The following is a 17,373-nucleotide window of genomic DNA, read 5'->3' as shown; positions in this document are numbered from 1 at the left end:
GTCATAATAAGGCATGAGTTTGAAAAACATCATGGTTTGGTAAGATGAACTGACAAGCAATTTCTGTTCAGAACAGAAGTTCAAACCCCAAAATGTCCACTCAACTTTTAACTCTATTATGCTTTGCACTCTCAGAAAACCTGCTTCTGAACCCTGCAGAAACAATTAAGAGTGAGCCATTAATGGAGGGAGTGGGGGAAGCAGCAGAAAATAAAAGTTTACCAGTGCCAACAGTTCAGACCTTTACAGCACTACTAAACAATGAGATGGCAGTAGCTGGCAGAGCAGATCTTACTCCGACACTGGGCAAGATTGTGACCATGCCTTCCTGGAATAGTAAGGAAGAGTTGATGGCTGAGAAAGGGAAAGAAGACAGAAGATGAAGAAACAAGGATACAACCTTTCTCTTTCTGTTTGTCTGTCTTGTAAGATGCATGAAATTTTTGGATAGGAATGCCTTGGAAAGTTATACTGTGGTCAAAGTATGTAGTACTGGAAATTACTTTCACTGTCTATCTTTGCTGGTCAGTCTTCAGTACTGGCCAAGCTCACCTGAACTTGAGACCAGTGTGACAAGCACTAGTTAGACATTAATATAGCCTTCCCCAACCTAGTTCCCTCTAGATGTTTTGGCCTACAATTCTCAGGATATCCGGCTATTGGTTATGCTGGCTGAATCTAACGAAAGCTGAAGTCCAAAACATTTGGAAGTTACAGGGTGCATTAGCACATCACGATGCTACTAGGTGCCGGATGACCTGAGAGTTACAGATGATAGTAGCATACTAGAAGAGAAGCATGTAAAAGTTAAAGAACAGGGAGTGTGTACTAAACACTTCTAGTTTAATAGCAATAACAATGTATTCCTGCCCTTGCCAAATTTGCATGTCACAACAACCCACTCTGGAAATTATCAGGGTCACCACAGGTTCTCCCCCCTCCCTGCTCTGCCAGTGCTCTTGTAGGTGTCCTGGGGACCCGAGGGGCAGAACTCACCCAGTCTCTTCTCTAATCACAACCATTTTGTTGTCCCCAAGCCACACCATGAAGTAGCTACTTTTTCCCACCAGAAAATTTAAAAACTTTTAAACTAATACAAACTTTCAAAAATGCTTTACTTTTTTCAGTACAGACACGAGTATGCAAATCCATCTACCCACAATGGAAATCCTTACCTGGTTAATTTCAAAACAGGAATCACCCATGAGCAATGACAAACCAAGTTTCAAACACATTACCTTCCTTTTCACTTGACAGAGCCAGGCAGGGTTTCTTTAAACAGGAACTTATGCAGCTATGATATCTGTGCCCTTGTCAAAAACCCAGTTTACTCCTATCAAAAAAGCCTGTTTTACAAGATAACTTCCAGTTTCTTTTAAAACTTTGCAAGCTAACTGCCTCCATAAATGGGATGGGCTCTCCTGGCATGGGAAAGGAAGGGGGTACACTATTTCACCTAAGTTAGTTCCAAAAAATAAATGTAGCATTCCTTGTTGTTGGCATCATTCTTATATAAGGAGGTGCTTATTCTATAACTAAACATTTGTATAGGCTGAGACACCGAATAACATTTTCTAAACTGTTACCATAAGTTTCAAGAAAACTTACTGTATACTTATTAAGTCATTATCTAAAGGAATATTCTGAAAAATGCAATACAAATTGCAATACCTATGCAATACATATATGCTGTAAGCTGCCAAGAGAGCCTATGGCTAGTGTGGTGGCATATAAACAGAACTGAATTTCTAGTATTAGTAATGCCACCAAACTAAAACAGTAATTTATACTAATAAAACATTCAAGCACTAAGATTACTTACATTTTCAAGTTAAAACAGCCTCCATATTTATGCCAACTTAAAAAAATGAAGAATGAAATTGTGCTAGTATTCTTTAATATAATTAAACAAGGTTCCATTTGCAGTTCTTGGAGCTACTTTCCAAGTTCATAGTGATGAACGATTCACACATAGCAACAATCCAGAGTACAGATTGAATATGGCATGTCACTGAATTGTGGCTTGTTATGTGCAGCTCCTGTGTTATATTTTAACTATGCATTAAACAATGACTGATCCAGAGTTCACAACCCAACAAGCCATGGCTGCAATGTTAAACCATAGTGTAGGATTTTAATGTAGCAATGATTCAACAACAATTCATACTCTAGATTATTCTATGAAAATCAGACTTTTGTATCAAATAGCATTGTTCATTATCACATTATTAGAATTTTTACCAGACACATAACAACTAAAAGTATCTGATAGTAGCACACTTCTGATCTAACCGTGGTATGTAAACAATTTCTATGCCTTTAAATCTAGAGGTTTGGGCTAAGGAGGTTATCTGGAGGTTTGGGCTGAGGAGTCATCCGTACACTGATGACAGCCAGCTTTACCTTTCTTTTACTGCTAATCCAGGAAAGGCAGTAGCCATCCTTAACCAGTGTCTGGCTGGTGTTATGGGCTGATGAGGGCCAATAAACAGGCTTAATCCAGACAAGACAGAGGTTCTGTTGGTAGGTGGTTCTGCTTTCCAGTTAAGTGTTTTTGTCCTGTTCTGGGTGGGGCTGCACTCTCCCTAAGGGACAGGGTAGTTTGGGAGTGCTCCTCGAACCAGAGTTATGCTTGGAGTTCCAGGTGACTGCTGAGGCGAGGAGTCCTTTCCTCCAGCTTTGGCTGATCCATCAACTACACCCTTCCTCATATGCTCTCCATCTCTGCTTGAGCAAAATGTATCCTTCCTAAGACAAAGTTTCAGATTGTTTATTTTATTAAGAGAAGGAACAACTTATCATAAACAACCACAGTTAGAAAACACAAAAGTTATCCTGAATAGCAACAAGAGTATAGAAATATTTCAGAATATTTTCCTCAGATTTCTGCAAATATCTACTGAGAATTTGGCCACGATCATCCAAGCAACATCCTGATATTGTCCCTGTAGAAAGCTATGCAATTCAGAATATTTCAAGGACATCAACCTAGTGTCCTCTGTGATTAACCCAGTTTTCCTTTCCATTTTAGTCAGATCACAACGTGATCCTATTCAGGGAGGGTTGTCCAGGTAGCAAGGACACATGTGAGGAGCCTTCTATGAGTATTAACTTTCTCTACATCCTGGCAATGGAGAAATAATGGTTGCTGCAGATGTTCTCTGTCTCTCTGTCTCTCTCTCTTTCTCACACACACACACACTCTTGAATGTTCCAGTTCTTTACAGCATTACAAAATCTAACAGAATTATCCCACTGGACTCACCTTTTTCAAACATCAAGAAACATTAACGCATAGTATTCTATGTGTTTCACTGTATAATGTTGCATTTCCTGGAAGATTTTGACTAGCCAATGCCATTAATACAACACCTCTAGCTAACATAACTGAAATGACCAGCACCACTGTGTTCTCTGAACTTGAAATGATGCAGAACCAGCATGTATAAAAGCATGCACATTTTGCAGTTCACTATAAAGTTATATTAGATGAGTTGCATTATAAAAAGATTTCTAAAATACTCACCTGTAACATACTGGCATCTGTACCAGACACCAAGGAAATCCCATTTCCCAATCCACTGTCCCAACAGTCTATCATGCTCAATCATTAAACAAAATGCTAGTATTTATGGCAGATATATCAAGCTCTACTCCATACAAGTTATCTTACCATCACCATTGAAACAACCAGAAAAACAGAATGTACTGTGCCAATACAGTGCTTTCTCTTTAGTCAATTAATAGTTTAACATAGTTTCAAAATCAATTAGTGTATGTCTGCATGGGTTCTTAATATGTTCCTACCTGGATACTTCAGTATTAAACTATAAATGACAAAGTAGTCAGTTTTTACTTCTATAAGGTAAAACATGATTCAGAGGAACCCAGTTGACACAACTCCTAGTTCTGAAAAACAGCAGCTAAAGTGAAGAGTCTGTTTACTGTGCAGAAGTGTGAACAACCAACATAGCCTGAGATCATAGTGTTATGAAGCTTGTGCGACTGAGGAAGTTCAACATCTAATCCAATTCCATATACCCTTAAGAACTTATGCCATAAAATAGCAAGGATTACACCCATCTAGAATGACTTATACTTGGAAACAATGTTTTCTGAACAAGCAACTTGGTCAATGAAATCTGACCTCCTCAACCTGATGTCCTCCAGATGTTTTGGAATTTAACTCTCATCAGCTTCAGCTAGCATGGTCAGTGGTCACTAATACAGGATGCTATAGACTAAAATATCAGCATGGCACCCAGCTGGGGGAAGTAGATGAAATCCCACTCATAGGAATGTTGAGGTTAGTTACTTGGTAACCTAACTCTATACATATTGAGTCTTACTATACAGTGGGATGATCCACACTACACAACCCCTTTCAGAAATACATTGCTGAGGTACTGATTTACCCAAACAGCTGAAGTACCTGGGCATTATCCAATTCCACAATCACTGCAGCTAACACTCCTTGATTAAGCCATGCTGGGCTGCAGTATGTGCCAGATGGTTTTTTAATATCTGAGCTGTGACTTACTGTGTTGTTCAAACTTGACTTGTAGAAATTGTGTGGTGGTTAAACAACCTTCCTATAACACCAGAACAGATCATGGAGTCCGCAAGGATTCTTTAACCCTCCCTCAAACCCCACTGCCCAGGTTTGGATAACATAAGCTGAGGCATGAACTTTTATAATTACTGTCTATAACCTACCACAGTGGTGACTTTTATGAACTTGTGCCCCATGTCAGCACACTGACTTTCAAAGTAAGTCCCAAGACTGAACCATATTGCTCCCTGCCTCAGCTTAAATCTCACCTCTACGGAGCTTTTCAAATGCTTTGAAGCAAAACAAAGAAGTGCAGCAAAAGTACAGCCAAGGTCAATCAAGGGCCAAGACAGAACAAGGAGAAAGGGATGGGAAGAAGACGTCTCTCGCCTTCCATTTCCTGGGGAAGCCATCCACTTACGGAGCTGTCCGGTGCCAGGCTCCTTCCCCGTTCCAGCTACCACGAGCATCCCAGGAGCTGCCGAAGCGGGCGGGGTCGGCGCCGGGGTACCAGCGCCGGCTCCACTCTGTCGTTCGAAGTTGCCCGGGTTGGAGAAATAGTCGCGCAGGCGGGGCAGCTCCCGGCCGCTTTCCAGCAGTTCTGTGTGCAGCTCCAGCGCCGTCAGCACGAACTGGTCCCGCAGCAGCTGAGCTGCCAAAGCGTCCACGGGCACCCGGGGCGGCTCCTCGGCCTGCAGGGGCGGGGGAGGCGGCGGCGGGGGCGGCGGCGGCGGCTGCTGAAGGGGCGGCGAAGACGACGTGCAGGAAGGGACCGGCAGAGGAGCGGCCAAGCCCCCGGGGTCGCTGCTGCTGCTGCCCCCAGGCCTGGTCTCCTCCGGGTCTGACTCCTCGGAGTCGCTGAGGAAGGGGTTCACTCCACCGCCCCCCACCGACGCCATCTTGGCAGAGGAAGCACCCAACGCCGCGCTGCTCAGAGCAAGCTCCCCAACCGAACTCCGTTACCACAGCAGCGAGCGGCAGCCCACCAATCACCCTGCTCCTTCCTCCGTACCTCCTTCCTTCCTTCCGCACGCCCACCCTCCAAGCTCACCGTTTCCGTGTAGCAACTCTCGCGAGAGTTTCGCGATGACATTTCCTTCGGCTGCGAATGACGCGGAAAACGCGAAAGTGGTTCCGCTGTCCTTAGATTTTTCGAAATCTAAGAAGGAAGAGTGGTGCTGCGCTTCTTTAGAGAGGGGACTTCCTGGTCAATTTTGGCTCGCCCGGTGCCCTCGGTGGAGTAAAAGAGCAAGTGCTGGTACTGGCAGTGGAGAAATAGGACTGTGGAGTAGCCGATGGTTCTCGCTTCCAAGAACGGCAAAAGCAAGCGCAGGGAGGCTCTCTCTTTCAGTACGTCTAACCCAATGCGATCATTGTTCGAAAGTAATGAGTTGCATTGGACTTACTCCCACGAAAGTGTATTGTACAGCATTGCAGGTTTTCTAATTTTGTCTCATTGCATTGAGAAAGTTTGCTATTGAATGAGGGGTGTCTGGAAATATTCGAATATTTTCAAAGGCAAATTTAATCCCTATTTATGTGATTCATGTTGTGTCATGGTGGTGGTTGTGGTAAGCGCTCGGACGGCACAGCTTATGACAGCCCTTCCTTGTACTCAATTATCGTAGCTCGGACAGATAACATCTAGTACTTCCGGCCAACCCTGCCCTGTTGTCCACTATCAGTATTTCAGGTAGAAGGTGAGAATGTGACTGAAGGGTTTATAACACCCCTGCAGTGTAGCGTAGTGATATCACAGAGGAGAGAATGCATGAGAGCCAAATGAAAACCCTGCCTTCCAGTCCAGTGTTATGGAAACTGGACCACCTAAGACACCAACCTTCCACCATCTCGGAACATATAGGAAAGTATTAGTTGGAGCAGGGCTGCATATGCTCTTTTCTACAACACCTAGGATTGTTAAGCAATTGTTTGATATGCTGCAGCTGTAGTGGGGACAAGACTTCCCTCCTTTTGTCACTTTCGGTTTTGGATTATCAGCAGGGTGGGAGCCCCTTAACAAAACGCACCTGAAGTTTAGCAAAGGTAGATGGTCACATCGGCTGCTCCTGGAAACTCTCGCCCTGTGAGCCTAAAGCCTGCACTCATCTGAATGCATCTGCTGTGGCCCAGGTTTAGCACTGTATCAGTCAAATGTTATGGCTTCAGTTCAGATCTGGAAATTCTCTAATAAACTTCATGGGGCATAGTTCTGACCAGATGTGCATAGGGTTCTGTATTCCATTGCAGGAGCATCTATAAAACAAGCAGGCTGTAAAATGGACTGTTCTATCCTTTTGAGAAATTCTATACGGCAAATGCCACTCTTTTTCCTTTATATATTACCTGTTTACCTGTTAAAGAAGACAGGTGCTGATTAGAGAGGTGTGGAGGGAATGCTGTACCTGTTTGGATGGGCATCTCCCAACCATAGAACTGTGAACAGGTGCCCCTTCCTCAGCATCGAGGAGCCCACAATCCTTTTCATGCAGTCCAAAGCACTATGGTGTCTGAGGTGCTTGATGGAGCTGTGGAGTGCTTGCTTTTGAATGTAAAACTAGCAAGCCTGACCCCCTATATCCACCACCACCCTGACATGGCATAAGTTCTGGTGGAGGTAGGCTTGGCTGTAGGAAAGCCATTCCTGTAGGAAAGCCATTGGTTCAGTGGTGCAGTTATGTCATTTTAAACCCTGGACTTCTTTGATCTCATACCCCCTCCATCCCACTTTAGAGGGTCATGTGTGCTGCCCCACACATTACGTTCCTTCCCTCTGAAGGGCATGAGGTCGGGGAAAGCTGTGTTAGCAGAGCAACAAAGTGACTTCCCACTGCTGTTTGAAAACAAAAGCAAAAAGCCTTTCAGCATATGCATTTGTTTCCTCTGAACTCACTTTAATGGCAGCATCTGTGGTGTGGGGGTGAATTTTGAACTGCAGCCTCCAAGGAAGGTCCAGCATATCAGGTTGTATTCTTGATACGGATCAACAAACCAATTCTGGCACTTTTCATCTTCACCAGGAGGAGACGTTGTCGGGTCTCAGTGGCCAGTTTGACCAAGCCACCAAAGCAGGCAGCAGTGGGAGGACAGATGATGTCAGTATTCCAGTGAAGAATAACACAGTGCTACCACTGCACCCCTTCAAGCCCTGGCTCTGCCAAACCCTTCCTCTGCAGTATTAGGACTACAGGAATAAAACAGAGTTGCTTCAGCTGACCTGTTGCCTTCATCGACTGCTGTTCTCTGGTTGTTTGGGCTTCAAGGCTTCGGGACTGCAAGGCTCTGAATTGAACCCCAAAGCCCAGGCCTAGCTTTACCACTGTATTGTCCTCATAATAGCAAGGTGGGTGGTGACAGTCTGAGTGAAATGATTTGGCTGCATGGAAGACTTCTGGGAAATCTGTACCTTAGGTGCTTCTCCGTCCTCCATTATTCTGTTGTTGTTGTTATTGTTCCTATACCTCCCATAGCTAAAGCTTTCTCCACAGTTTACAACAAGGTATAAAAACAATAAAGTACAATAGATAAAAACGTTAAGAATTAACATTTAAATGCTATTTAAATTAATTGTTAACAGACAATAAGAAGGCCTGGCCAAGAATAAAAGAAAGGCACCTGGATAATCATGTCAGGCCCATGAATGACCAGGGAGGTCTTTAAAGGCCTCTGCAAAGACAGCTCTCTTAACCTGGCACCAAAAAATGGCAAATGTGGTGCCAGGGGGCCACAGTGAAGATGGGGGAGGCACCACAGAAAAGGCCCTCCCCTTAGTTGCCACCTGACAAGCATCTCAAGTGTTAGCACCCGGAGGAAGGCCCCAGAGGATAAGTGTAGTGTCAGGTCGATCAGGGTTGGGAGAAGCACTCTGACAGATATTGCCATCCCGAGCCATACAGGGCTTTATAGGTTAACACCAGCACTTTGAATGGCGAACAGAAGCATACAGGCAGCCACCACAGGCAGGAGGAGGCCTGGCAATGTGGGCCATCGTGAGACACTGAGATAAGAAGAAATGCTTATCTTAAGTCTAGACTCCGTAGGTGGGCAGGCAGCCTCTGGAAATAGCCAAGATGGATGCTTGGAGGGAGGGAACTTGGAGCAGGGGTGTTTTTCAGACACAGACAAGGTGGCCTCAGCTCTTGACCCCATGACTCATCATCCGTAGAGGAGGGCAGCCGAATTAGAGGATTGGTGTGCAGAGAGGAGGTGTGCTTGTTTTCAGAAGGACCCTCTCAAAGGGATGGGAGTCCAGGCATGCTCATAAGGAGAGTTCCCAGAGGTGAATACTAGATTGGGTTGAACAAATGGTTCCATGCATGCTCAGGATTCATTCAGCGTGTTTTGTGCCTTTTGGTCAATAAAAACACTTGGCAAGGATACGGTCTGTGGCTTTGAAAGCACAAAGGAGGAGCCTCAAATCCTGACATGCAGCATCATCTTTTGACAATGAAAAGGAGAAAAAAGCTGTGTGTCATCAGCATGCTGATGGCAATGCATTCCAAAACTTTAGATGACTGCCATTCCCTGCCCCGTAATATTTTGGCAATTATTTTGAAATGAAGAGAGCAAAATAACTGTTTCTATATGTCATCGGCAGAGTATTTCTATCAGGGACTGAAAATTATTGTTTTAGTTATAATACAATTCTGTATTTGAGTTGTGTTTTCTAGATAGGGATAGGATTGTTGCAGAATCCTCTTGCACTAATGATTCAGAATGTTACTGCATGCAGAGGATTTATGCTGCCCCAAGCTGGTGGAATTCTGCCACTGCAAAGAGCAAAAGAGAGCATGGAACTGGCAGCCTGGCAGAGGCAGAATAGAATATTGTGTCAGAATCCTCTACTCGTTGCAAGGCTGGTTCAAGAATGTGGTATTAGGCATGTAAAAAATGCATAAGTAAAACAGCTCCCATTTATAGACTTGTGGAGAGCCCCAGATGACTGCCCTGCTTCCATCTCCTCAGCAATATCCAAGAATAAATTCCAAGGTAATGTAAGAACCAGCCATGGAACATTTCTAGGAAGATAATGCAGCTGGGCATGGAGCTACATCACTGTGCCTTTGGAACTAGAAACTTATGCATGGAAATAATGGTGGTAGAAAACTTTTGTGAAAGTGTACTCTGTTATCTATGCCAAGTTCTTACTTGGTACTAACAAAACGCTCCATTCCAGTGCTGTCATATATGCTCACCAAGAGGTTCAGCTCCATTATAGCAACTGAGGCTGCAAGGACAAGGTTCCCCCCCCCACACACACACACACTCACACAGGTAAGCCAGGGAGAATCCTCTGGGTGGAAATGATGGACTTGTATGTCCATCTTTCAGGGTGGCAAGGCAAACAAACTGTAACGGAAAGGATCTTAAGTCACTGGAGGAGAGGCAAGGATTAAGAGATGGAACCAACCAGCCTAGTGAAGAAAGCTGGTTTGGCCCAGGTGGCCAGGGCAGGGACCTGCTGGTGCTGAGGTTAGGTTGTGAGAGGAGGAGAGCTGAAGGCCTGAAGATTTACGAGGTCCAGAAATGGATAGATTGACTTTATCATTGAAGGAGAAAGAGGATATTGACTTCTATCAAACTTGGGACTCTTTCTGTAATTGGCTGGAGAAACGGGACTTGGCATAATTTGAATTTGATTTTAGAATGTTAAAAAAAATGTGTGTGTGTGTGTGTGTGTGTGTGTGTGTGTGTGGTAGGGGTTTGATCCAGTGAATCCGATGTATGTGATATTTGATGTTTTTAGTGTTAGTTTAAAACTTTTAATAAAATATATATATAAAAAATAAGATTTACAAGGTCAGATACCATCTTCCCAGGGAAGAATGCCAGGCGGAGGTGAGGGAGATGATCACCATAAACCAAATGGTCTTGTTGATCCAGTGCTCCTTAGAGGGCAAATAGTTTAGATTCTTGGGTGACATCCTAGAGAACAAAGGGTTATGATTGCTCGAGGAGGGGATAAAAAGGAACGCTGGCGTCCAGATTGTTGTGCCTCACAGGTAGGAGGAGGAATGCCAGCTGCCAAAAGCTTGAGCCCAGGAGTTCAGGACTGCTACTTCTGAGGAGACCAGTTTGATACAGTGAGAGTTATTAGGTTTTTAGCTCAGTTAGTGTTTGTTGTTTTAGAGTCTGGGATGGTCAAACAACCCTGAGGGGGTGAATATCTGAGATTGTACTGTATCGACACAAAGCTACTACCTCACCCTTTTATCCCCTTTTTCCTTCCTTTAACTCTGAGTAGCCGAAGTTACCGGCTGGAGCCAGGGGTCAGACTAGATGGCCCGGGAGGTCCCTTCTGATTCGCTCTGTTTCTGTGTTTCTATGTGTCTCTCTGTGTGTGTTGTAGTCTAATAAAGATCCTTCTCCCCCAAGACTTGGGGGTTCTTGTGCTGGTTGAGTGCTGCTTTTTTGTTAAGGGCCAGCATTAAGCTTTTCTAGTCTCGGGGGCTGTCGGAAGGTGGGGAATTTCAGCAGCATTGGTGGGGGGCAGCTTGCCTCACCTTTGCAATGGTCCTGGCCGGAGAGTATTTCCCATTCTTCTGCAACATGGGGATGCCACAATAGGTCAACATCTATTCCGCAGGTTGTAGCAGTTTTTCCACAAACAGTATGCAGGATCAGCATGCTATTTACAGTAAGGGCAGGTCTTAATGTTACAAGCCCAGGTGAGTTCCCACTATACACCAAGCTCATCTATGGCTACTGCTGGCTAAACACTCATGACACTATTTTTCTTGCAGGATCTGAAGAAGCAGCACAAATAATCACAAGGGACTGTGTGTGTCTTTGCATTGCATTAGTAAGTATTATCTTAATTATACCATTATTACGTGCAAGATAGACTTATTTGGAGACCGCCAGGTTGTTGCATACACAGCGGGAGAAGGGAAGTCCAGCCAAAGCATGCACAATGTAAAAAGGATGTTGGTAGAAACATCTCTTTTTGGATACCCTTTCCATGAGCCACCAGCCACAGGTTCATGCGTATCACAGCAACCCATCATGGCTAACTAAATGCAGTGGTTTGCTTTGTTCTGTGAACCTGAAAAGCTTTCCACAGGATAGCTTGTTTTAGAACATCAAACTACCTTTGCAACCTCTGGCTTGTTGTAGGGCTGGTGGACCCATGGAGGGCCGTCACGGCATTCAAAGCCAGGTGACTCATCCCATCATGAGTCCAGGGAAGCGGCAAGCAAAGTGCTCCATTTGCCACTCCTAGCAAGCTTGCAAGAACATTTTGGCACTTCCAAACTACCCTCCCCACCATTACAGAAATAGTTTCTGCACATTTCTAGTGCCTAAAAATATTTTATAAAAAGGTGACAAAACTGAGGCAGCTGCTCCAATGTGCTATTTGGGTACTTTGGACAGGCTGTCACTGGGAAATACTGCAAAAAGAGGGAAAATGCAGCAGTAGTAGCAGTAGCTGAAAATAGGTCATGATCAGAGTGGGGAAAAGAGGCAAGAAAGGTTCAGCAGCCAAGAGAAAAGAATGTGGCAGGGGCACCTTTCTGTTTCGTGCATCATAGGTTAAGGGTTGTTCCACAAGCAACCCATCCTGTGCTGCTTATTCACAGGGTGGATTACCGTGCGTTTCCCACCCATGCATCGTCCAACACTACTTGTTAGGTATGGCTCTCCCTGTATGTCTCCTCTTTTTTGGCAACCACTCAATGCTCTGGAGGCAAGGATCTTCCGAACCCCTTTTGCCAGCCTTCCCAAACCTGATGCCCTCCGGAAATTTGGAAGACAGTTCCATGAATGATGATGAGTCATGTTGGCTGGAGTTAATGGGAATGGTATCTGGGGCACCAGACTTTGGAAGGCTGCTTTATGCCTTCCCGACCTCAGTCAGGGCCTACAGTGACCTGGGTGTGAACATTGTATGCTCTTGCAGGACTTTTGCATCCTTTTGGCGTGCATGATAGAATTATACCTGGCATACCACTAAATAGCATGGAAATGTAGTGACAGAGGATACTGTACTGTGTGGTCTTCTGTACATTTTTCAAGGCACGGAGGTCCCACAAGAACAAAAATGCTGCAATTCCATGGTTCTGTGATGCCATCAGGGCTAGTTTTGTAGTTTCGTCAGGAAAAATTATGGCAGTTGCAGCTCTATCAGCTTTTATAATGGATGGCGGATAGAAAATGTCCGCTTCTAGGGTGTTGATAAATTACAATGGGAAGGAGGCAGTAGGTCTTAAGAAAAAGCCATGCTGGATCAGATCAATGATGCATCTGGTACAGAACTCTGTTCACACAGTGTCAAACCAGATCCCCAAACGATCTTTCAAGGAGGATGAATACAAGAGTTCTGCCTTCCCAAGCCCCTCAGTTCCTGGGAAGAGGCGAAGGTGGGTGATCGTCGTTGGGGACTTCCTGCTGAGGGGCACTAAGGCAGCGGTGTGCTGCCCCAACCTTGAGGCGAGGGAGGTCTGTTGCCTGCTGGGCACACGCATCCAGCAGGTGAAGGATAGAGTAGAGCATCTTGTTCACTTCAGGGGTCACCAGCCACTTCTGGTGATCCATGTGGGGACGAATGACATAGCCAGGCAGGGCGTGGGCGGGATCATCAGGGACTTTGAGGCCTTGGGAAAGAGACTCAGGGACCTAAAGGCCCAAGTGGCCTTCTTATCTATCTTACTGGTCCGGGGATTTGGGCCAGCCAGGGAAAGGAGGGTTGCCGAGGTGAATGACTGGATTAGGGTGTGGTGCCAGAAGGAACGCTTCTGGTTCCTCGACAACAGCACCCGGTTTCTTGCCAATGGACTTCTGGCAAGGGACGGGTGTCACCTAATGAGGATGGGGAAATGTTCTTTCAGAAATGCTCTAGTGAGCTTTGTCTGGAAGACTTCAAACTGAGCCGGGGGGGGGGGGGTCAGGCCCCCCAGAAACTTGTCCTCACTATACAAGTGTGGGGAGAGGATCAGGGCTCTGGGACCAGGATGTTAGAGGTACTGCAGGGGCTGACAGGACTCCTACGAAGAGGAGGCCAGTATCAGGGAAGATGGGAGGAAGGAGGAGGCTAGGGACTCCAAAGAAAGAAAGCTGTGGGAAGGAGTTGAGGTGCATGTACACCATTGTTAGGAGCATGGATAATAAGCAGGAAGAGCTTGAAGCTCTCCTGAGAATAGGAGGGTATGACTTGGTGGGGATTGTGGAAACTTGGTGGGATGAAAGACAAGACTGGAATGTAAACATAGTGGAGTACCACCTGTTTAGAAAGGACAGAAAGGGAATTGCGACCCATTGCGACCCCATGAAGAACATTCCTCCAGGCCTTCCTGTCCTCCACCATCCCACAGAGTCCACCTAAGCTCACACCGACTGCTTCATCTAGTGACTTCATCTAGCCACCTCATTCTCTGCCATCTCCTTCTTCGTTTGCCCTTAATTGTTCCCAGCATTAGGCTCTTCTCCAGTGAGTCCTTTCTTCTCATAAGGTGGCCAAAGTATTTGAGTTTCATCTGACCTTCTAAAGAGCAGTCGGCGTTGATCTCCTCTAGGACTGACTGGTTTGATTGCCTTGCAGTCCAAGGGACTCGCAGGAGTCTCCTCCAGCACCACAATTAAAAGGCCTCAATTCTTTGGCGCTCAGCCTTCCTTATGGTCCAGCTTTCACAGCCATACATCTAGTCTAGTTTTATTGAGTGAGTTTCAGTTGTACAGCTCGAGGATATGGACAAGGTGCTTGGTCAGGTTCATGCAACCATCTCTGTACTGGATCCTTGCCCTTCCTGGCTTATAAAAGCCAGCAACAAAAAGATAACCAGCTGCACCTGGGAGGTAATCAATGGCTTTTTGCAAGAGGGAGTGGTCCTGTGTTGCCTAAAAGAGGTGGTGGTGAGACCACTTCTGAAGAAAACCTTCATTGACCTAGAAAATTTGAACAACTGCAAGTCAGTATCAAATATTTCTTACCTGGGGCAAGGTTCTAGAGAGGGTGGTTGCCAGTCAACTCCAGGCACTTTTGGATGAACTGATTATTTGGATCCATTTCACTCAAGGTTCAGGCCTGGCTTTTGGCATGGAAACAGCCATGGTCAGCCTGTATGATGACCTACACCAGGAGGAGAAAGACAGGGGGAGTGTGACCCTGTTGACACTGCTGGACCTTTTGGAGGCTTTCGGTACCATTGACCATTCTGGAGTGGCTGCCAGAGATGGGAGTGAGGGACAGTGACACTGCTCCTACTTGGAGAGCCATCTCCAGAAGGTGGTGATTGGAACCCCATGGATTCTCAGGCACGGAGCTGCTCCAGGATCTGTTCTGTCCCCCATGCTATTCCACATCTACAGGAAACCACTGAGTGGAGTCATCTGGAATTTTGGCATGTGTCGCCATCAGGATGCTGCTGATGTGCAGTTCTATTCCTCCTTTTCATTGTTGGCAGGTCAGGCTGGGGATGTGTTAAACCCTTTTCTGGCTACAATAATGCACTGGATGAAGGCTAAGAAACTGAAACTCAATCTAGATGAGACTGAGATGCTGTTGGTGGGTGATTCTTTTGTGCAGACCAGATGGTGGGGGGGGGTGCAACCTGTTCTGGAGAGTGTTGCACTTCCCCTGAAGGAGCAGGTTCATAGCTTGGGGGTGCTCCTTGATCCATCTGTGTCACTTGAGGCTCAGGTGGCATCAGTGGCTCAGAGTGCTTTCTACCAGCTTTGGCTGCGCCCCAGCTGCGCCCCCCCCCCCCACCATCTGGTTTCAGTAATCTGTGCTCTGGCAATCTCTAGATTAGATTACTGCAACACGCTCTATGTAGGGCTGCCCTTGAAGATGGTTCAGAAGCTGCAGCTGGTGCAGAAAGTGGCAGCCAGACTAATAATTGGGACCCAGTGGTCTGAACATATAAGACCGGTTCTGGCCCACCTGCAGTGGCTGCCTGTATGCTTCTGTTCGCCATTCAAAGTGCTGGTGTTAACCTATAAAGCCCTGTATGGCTCGGGATGGCAATATCTGTCAGAGTGCTTCTCCCAACCCTGATTGACCTGACACTACACTTATCCTCTGGGGCCTTCCTCCGGGTGCTAACACTTGAGATGCTTGTCAGGTGGCAACTAAGGGGAGGGCCTTTTTTGTGGTGCCTCCCCCATCTTCACTGTGGCCCCCTGGCACCACATTTGCCATTTTTTGGTGCCAGGTTAAGAGAGCTGTCTTTGCAGAGGTCTTTAAAGACCTCCCTGGTCATTCATGGGCCTGACACGATTATCCAGGTACCTTTCTTTTATTCTTGGCCAGGCCTTTTTATTGTCTTTTAATGTTTAAATGCCATTTAAATTAATTGTTAATTCTTAAAGTTTTTATCTGTTGTACTTTATTATTTTTATACCTTGTTGTAAACTGTGGAGAAATCTTTGGCTATGGGAGGTATAGAAATGAAATTAATCATCATCATCATCATCATCATAAAAAATTTAGCTAGCAGTACAAGTTAGCTCAATCAACAATGACACGATTTTAGATTCAGAAGCATTCAGTTTAGCTGAGTCATAGAAACTTGGCAGTCCTGTGCTCTTGTCCAGTTGCAGAAGTCACGTGCTAGCTTATTATCTGTGCCTCGTAACACGTGTTAAGTCAGAATTCCCTGATTTAGACTTAACAAGGCTCTCTGAGTTAACTAGCAGCCAGGATGCTAACACCAAAGTTGGTGAGTAGTGGTGAAAAGGGCATATGGCCTTGGTGCTTCTTCATAGCTTCACAAAATACGATCATAAATTGAGCCACTACCATCAATATTTCATTTTATCTGGAAGTCCGCAGTTAATTGTGTGTGTGCAAAGTAACAACAAAGTGAGTCCCTCAGGCTTGACCTTTCAGTCTACCATGTTATGTGTCTTTGGGGACACTTTGTGGTGGCCTTAACCATATTCTGAGTTACAACTTCTGAGAAATTTGCAGGCATTGCTATGTGGAGTTTTCTGTCTTCAGGGGCTGCCTCTGAGGTTGGGCTGAATATCCTAGGCTGCCATCAAGAAAATTTAATAGGAAATTCAAAAGATGTTATCTTAAAGATGCAGCACAGATGCTTCATGACCTACAAGCCAGAACAGCAGATAATAATTTTTATCCCTTGGCGATTTTGCATAGGAATTGCTGATGCAGAAGGTTAGCTTGATAAGTTGAATGATATGAAATAGAATATTTAATTCTCAGGGACCTTTTTGCCTCAGGTTTTCTTCTGCATTCCTGAGCCACATCTACAATTTAAAACAGATGGCATTTGTTATTGTAATGTACAAAACACTCAATGGAAATCTTGTGTATAAGTTAATTTTAAAAATGCTGTGAGTTACCAAAACTTATTTAAATATAAAAGCTTATAAAAATTATCTTACATGACAGTTCATGCATATCGTGCAAATTTATTCATATCCCTTTTCTTATCAGAGTAAGCGGGAAGAGTGCACTCTGTCCAGAACATTTTTATTTTTTTTAGCCATGGTGCAGAACTGTAATACTGCTTTGGTACTCTTATACAGCTTAGAGAAGATTATTCCAGGTACATGAATGCAATCTCAAAACTTGGCTAACCTAGGAGCATGTTCATAATGCTGAACATTATGGTACATTCAGTTTAATATTTTAACATACTGTACCAAGCCAACATTTCCCTCTGCTTTCCATTTATTTATGGATGAGCTGTTTCATATTTTTTGACAGTCTAACTTAAGGAATACGTAAAACATTTTTGTAAACCTGTCAGCTAGAAAAATAGCTGCTAAGTATATACCCCTTGCTAATATGTCTGCCATGACACTTAAGTTTTTTGAAAATGTGTTTTTCATAGAGTCTCTTGAATTATATGCAGTAA

The 17,373-nt window shown here is 44.9% G+C and overlaps 2 protein-coding genes across 16 annotated transcripts in view; one reads left to right on the top strand and one right to left on the bottom strand.

The window, feature by feature from the left end:
• RELCH (RAB11 binding and LisH domain, coiled-coil and HEAT repeat containing) overlaps positions 1 to 5,577 on the bottom strand; it is a 76,402-nt gene extending 70,825 nt beyond the window's left edge. For all 9 annotated transcript variants that reach the window (XR_006414330.1, XR_006414331.1, XR_006414333.1 and 6 more), the window contains exon 1: positions 4,974 to 5,577. Coding sequence is in view for 5 of the 9 variants with exons in the window: in XM_044426297.1 (XP_044282232.1) it covers positions 4,974 to 5,451 (478 nt within the window). In the remaining 4 variants the exon portion in view is untranslated. The remainder of the gene's footprint in view (positions 1 to 4,973) is intronic.
• A 98-nt stretch (positions 5,578 to 5,675) lies between these two features.
• The window catches only part of PIGN (phosphatidylinositol glycan anchor biosynthesis class N), a 93,997-nt gene continuing 82,299 nt past the window's right edge, over positions 5,676 to 17,373 (top strand). For 6 of the 7 annotated variants that reach the window (XM_044426423.1, XM_044426420.1, XM_044426424.1 and 3 more), the window contains exons 1-3: positions 5,676 to 5,902; positions 7,573 to 7,895; positions 11,296 to 11,354. The gene's annotated coding sequence lies outside the window, so the exon portion shown is untranslated. The remainder of the gene's footprint in view (positions 5,903 to 7,572; positions 7,896 to 11,295; positions 11,355 to 17,373) is intronic. The other variant, XM_044426419.1, reaches the window with a different exon arrangement.

The sequence above is a fragment of the Varanus komodoensis genome, unplaced genomic scaffold, assembly GCF_004798865.1.
Source record: "Varanus komodoensis strain SLA01 unplaced genomic scaffold, ASM479886v1 scaffold17, whole genome shotgun sequence".
Taxonomy (NCBI): Eukaryota; Metazoa; Chordata; class Lepidosauria; order Squamata; family Varanidae; genus Varanus; species Varanus komodoensis.
This window is presented reverse-complemented; position numbering and strand designations above follow the sequence as displayed.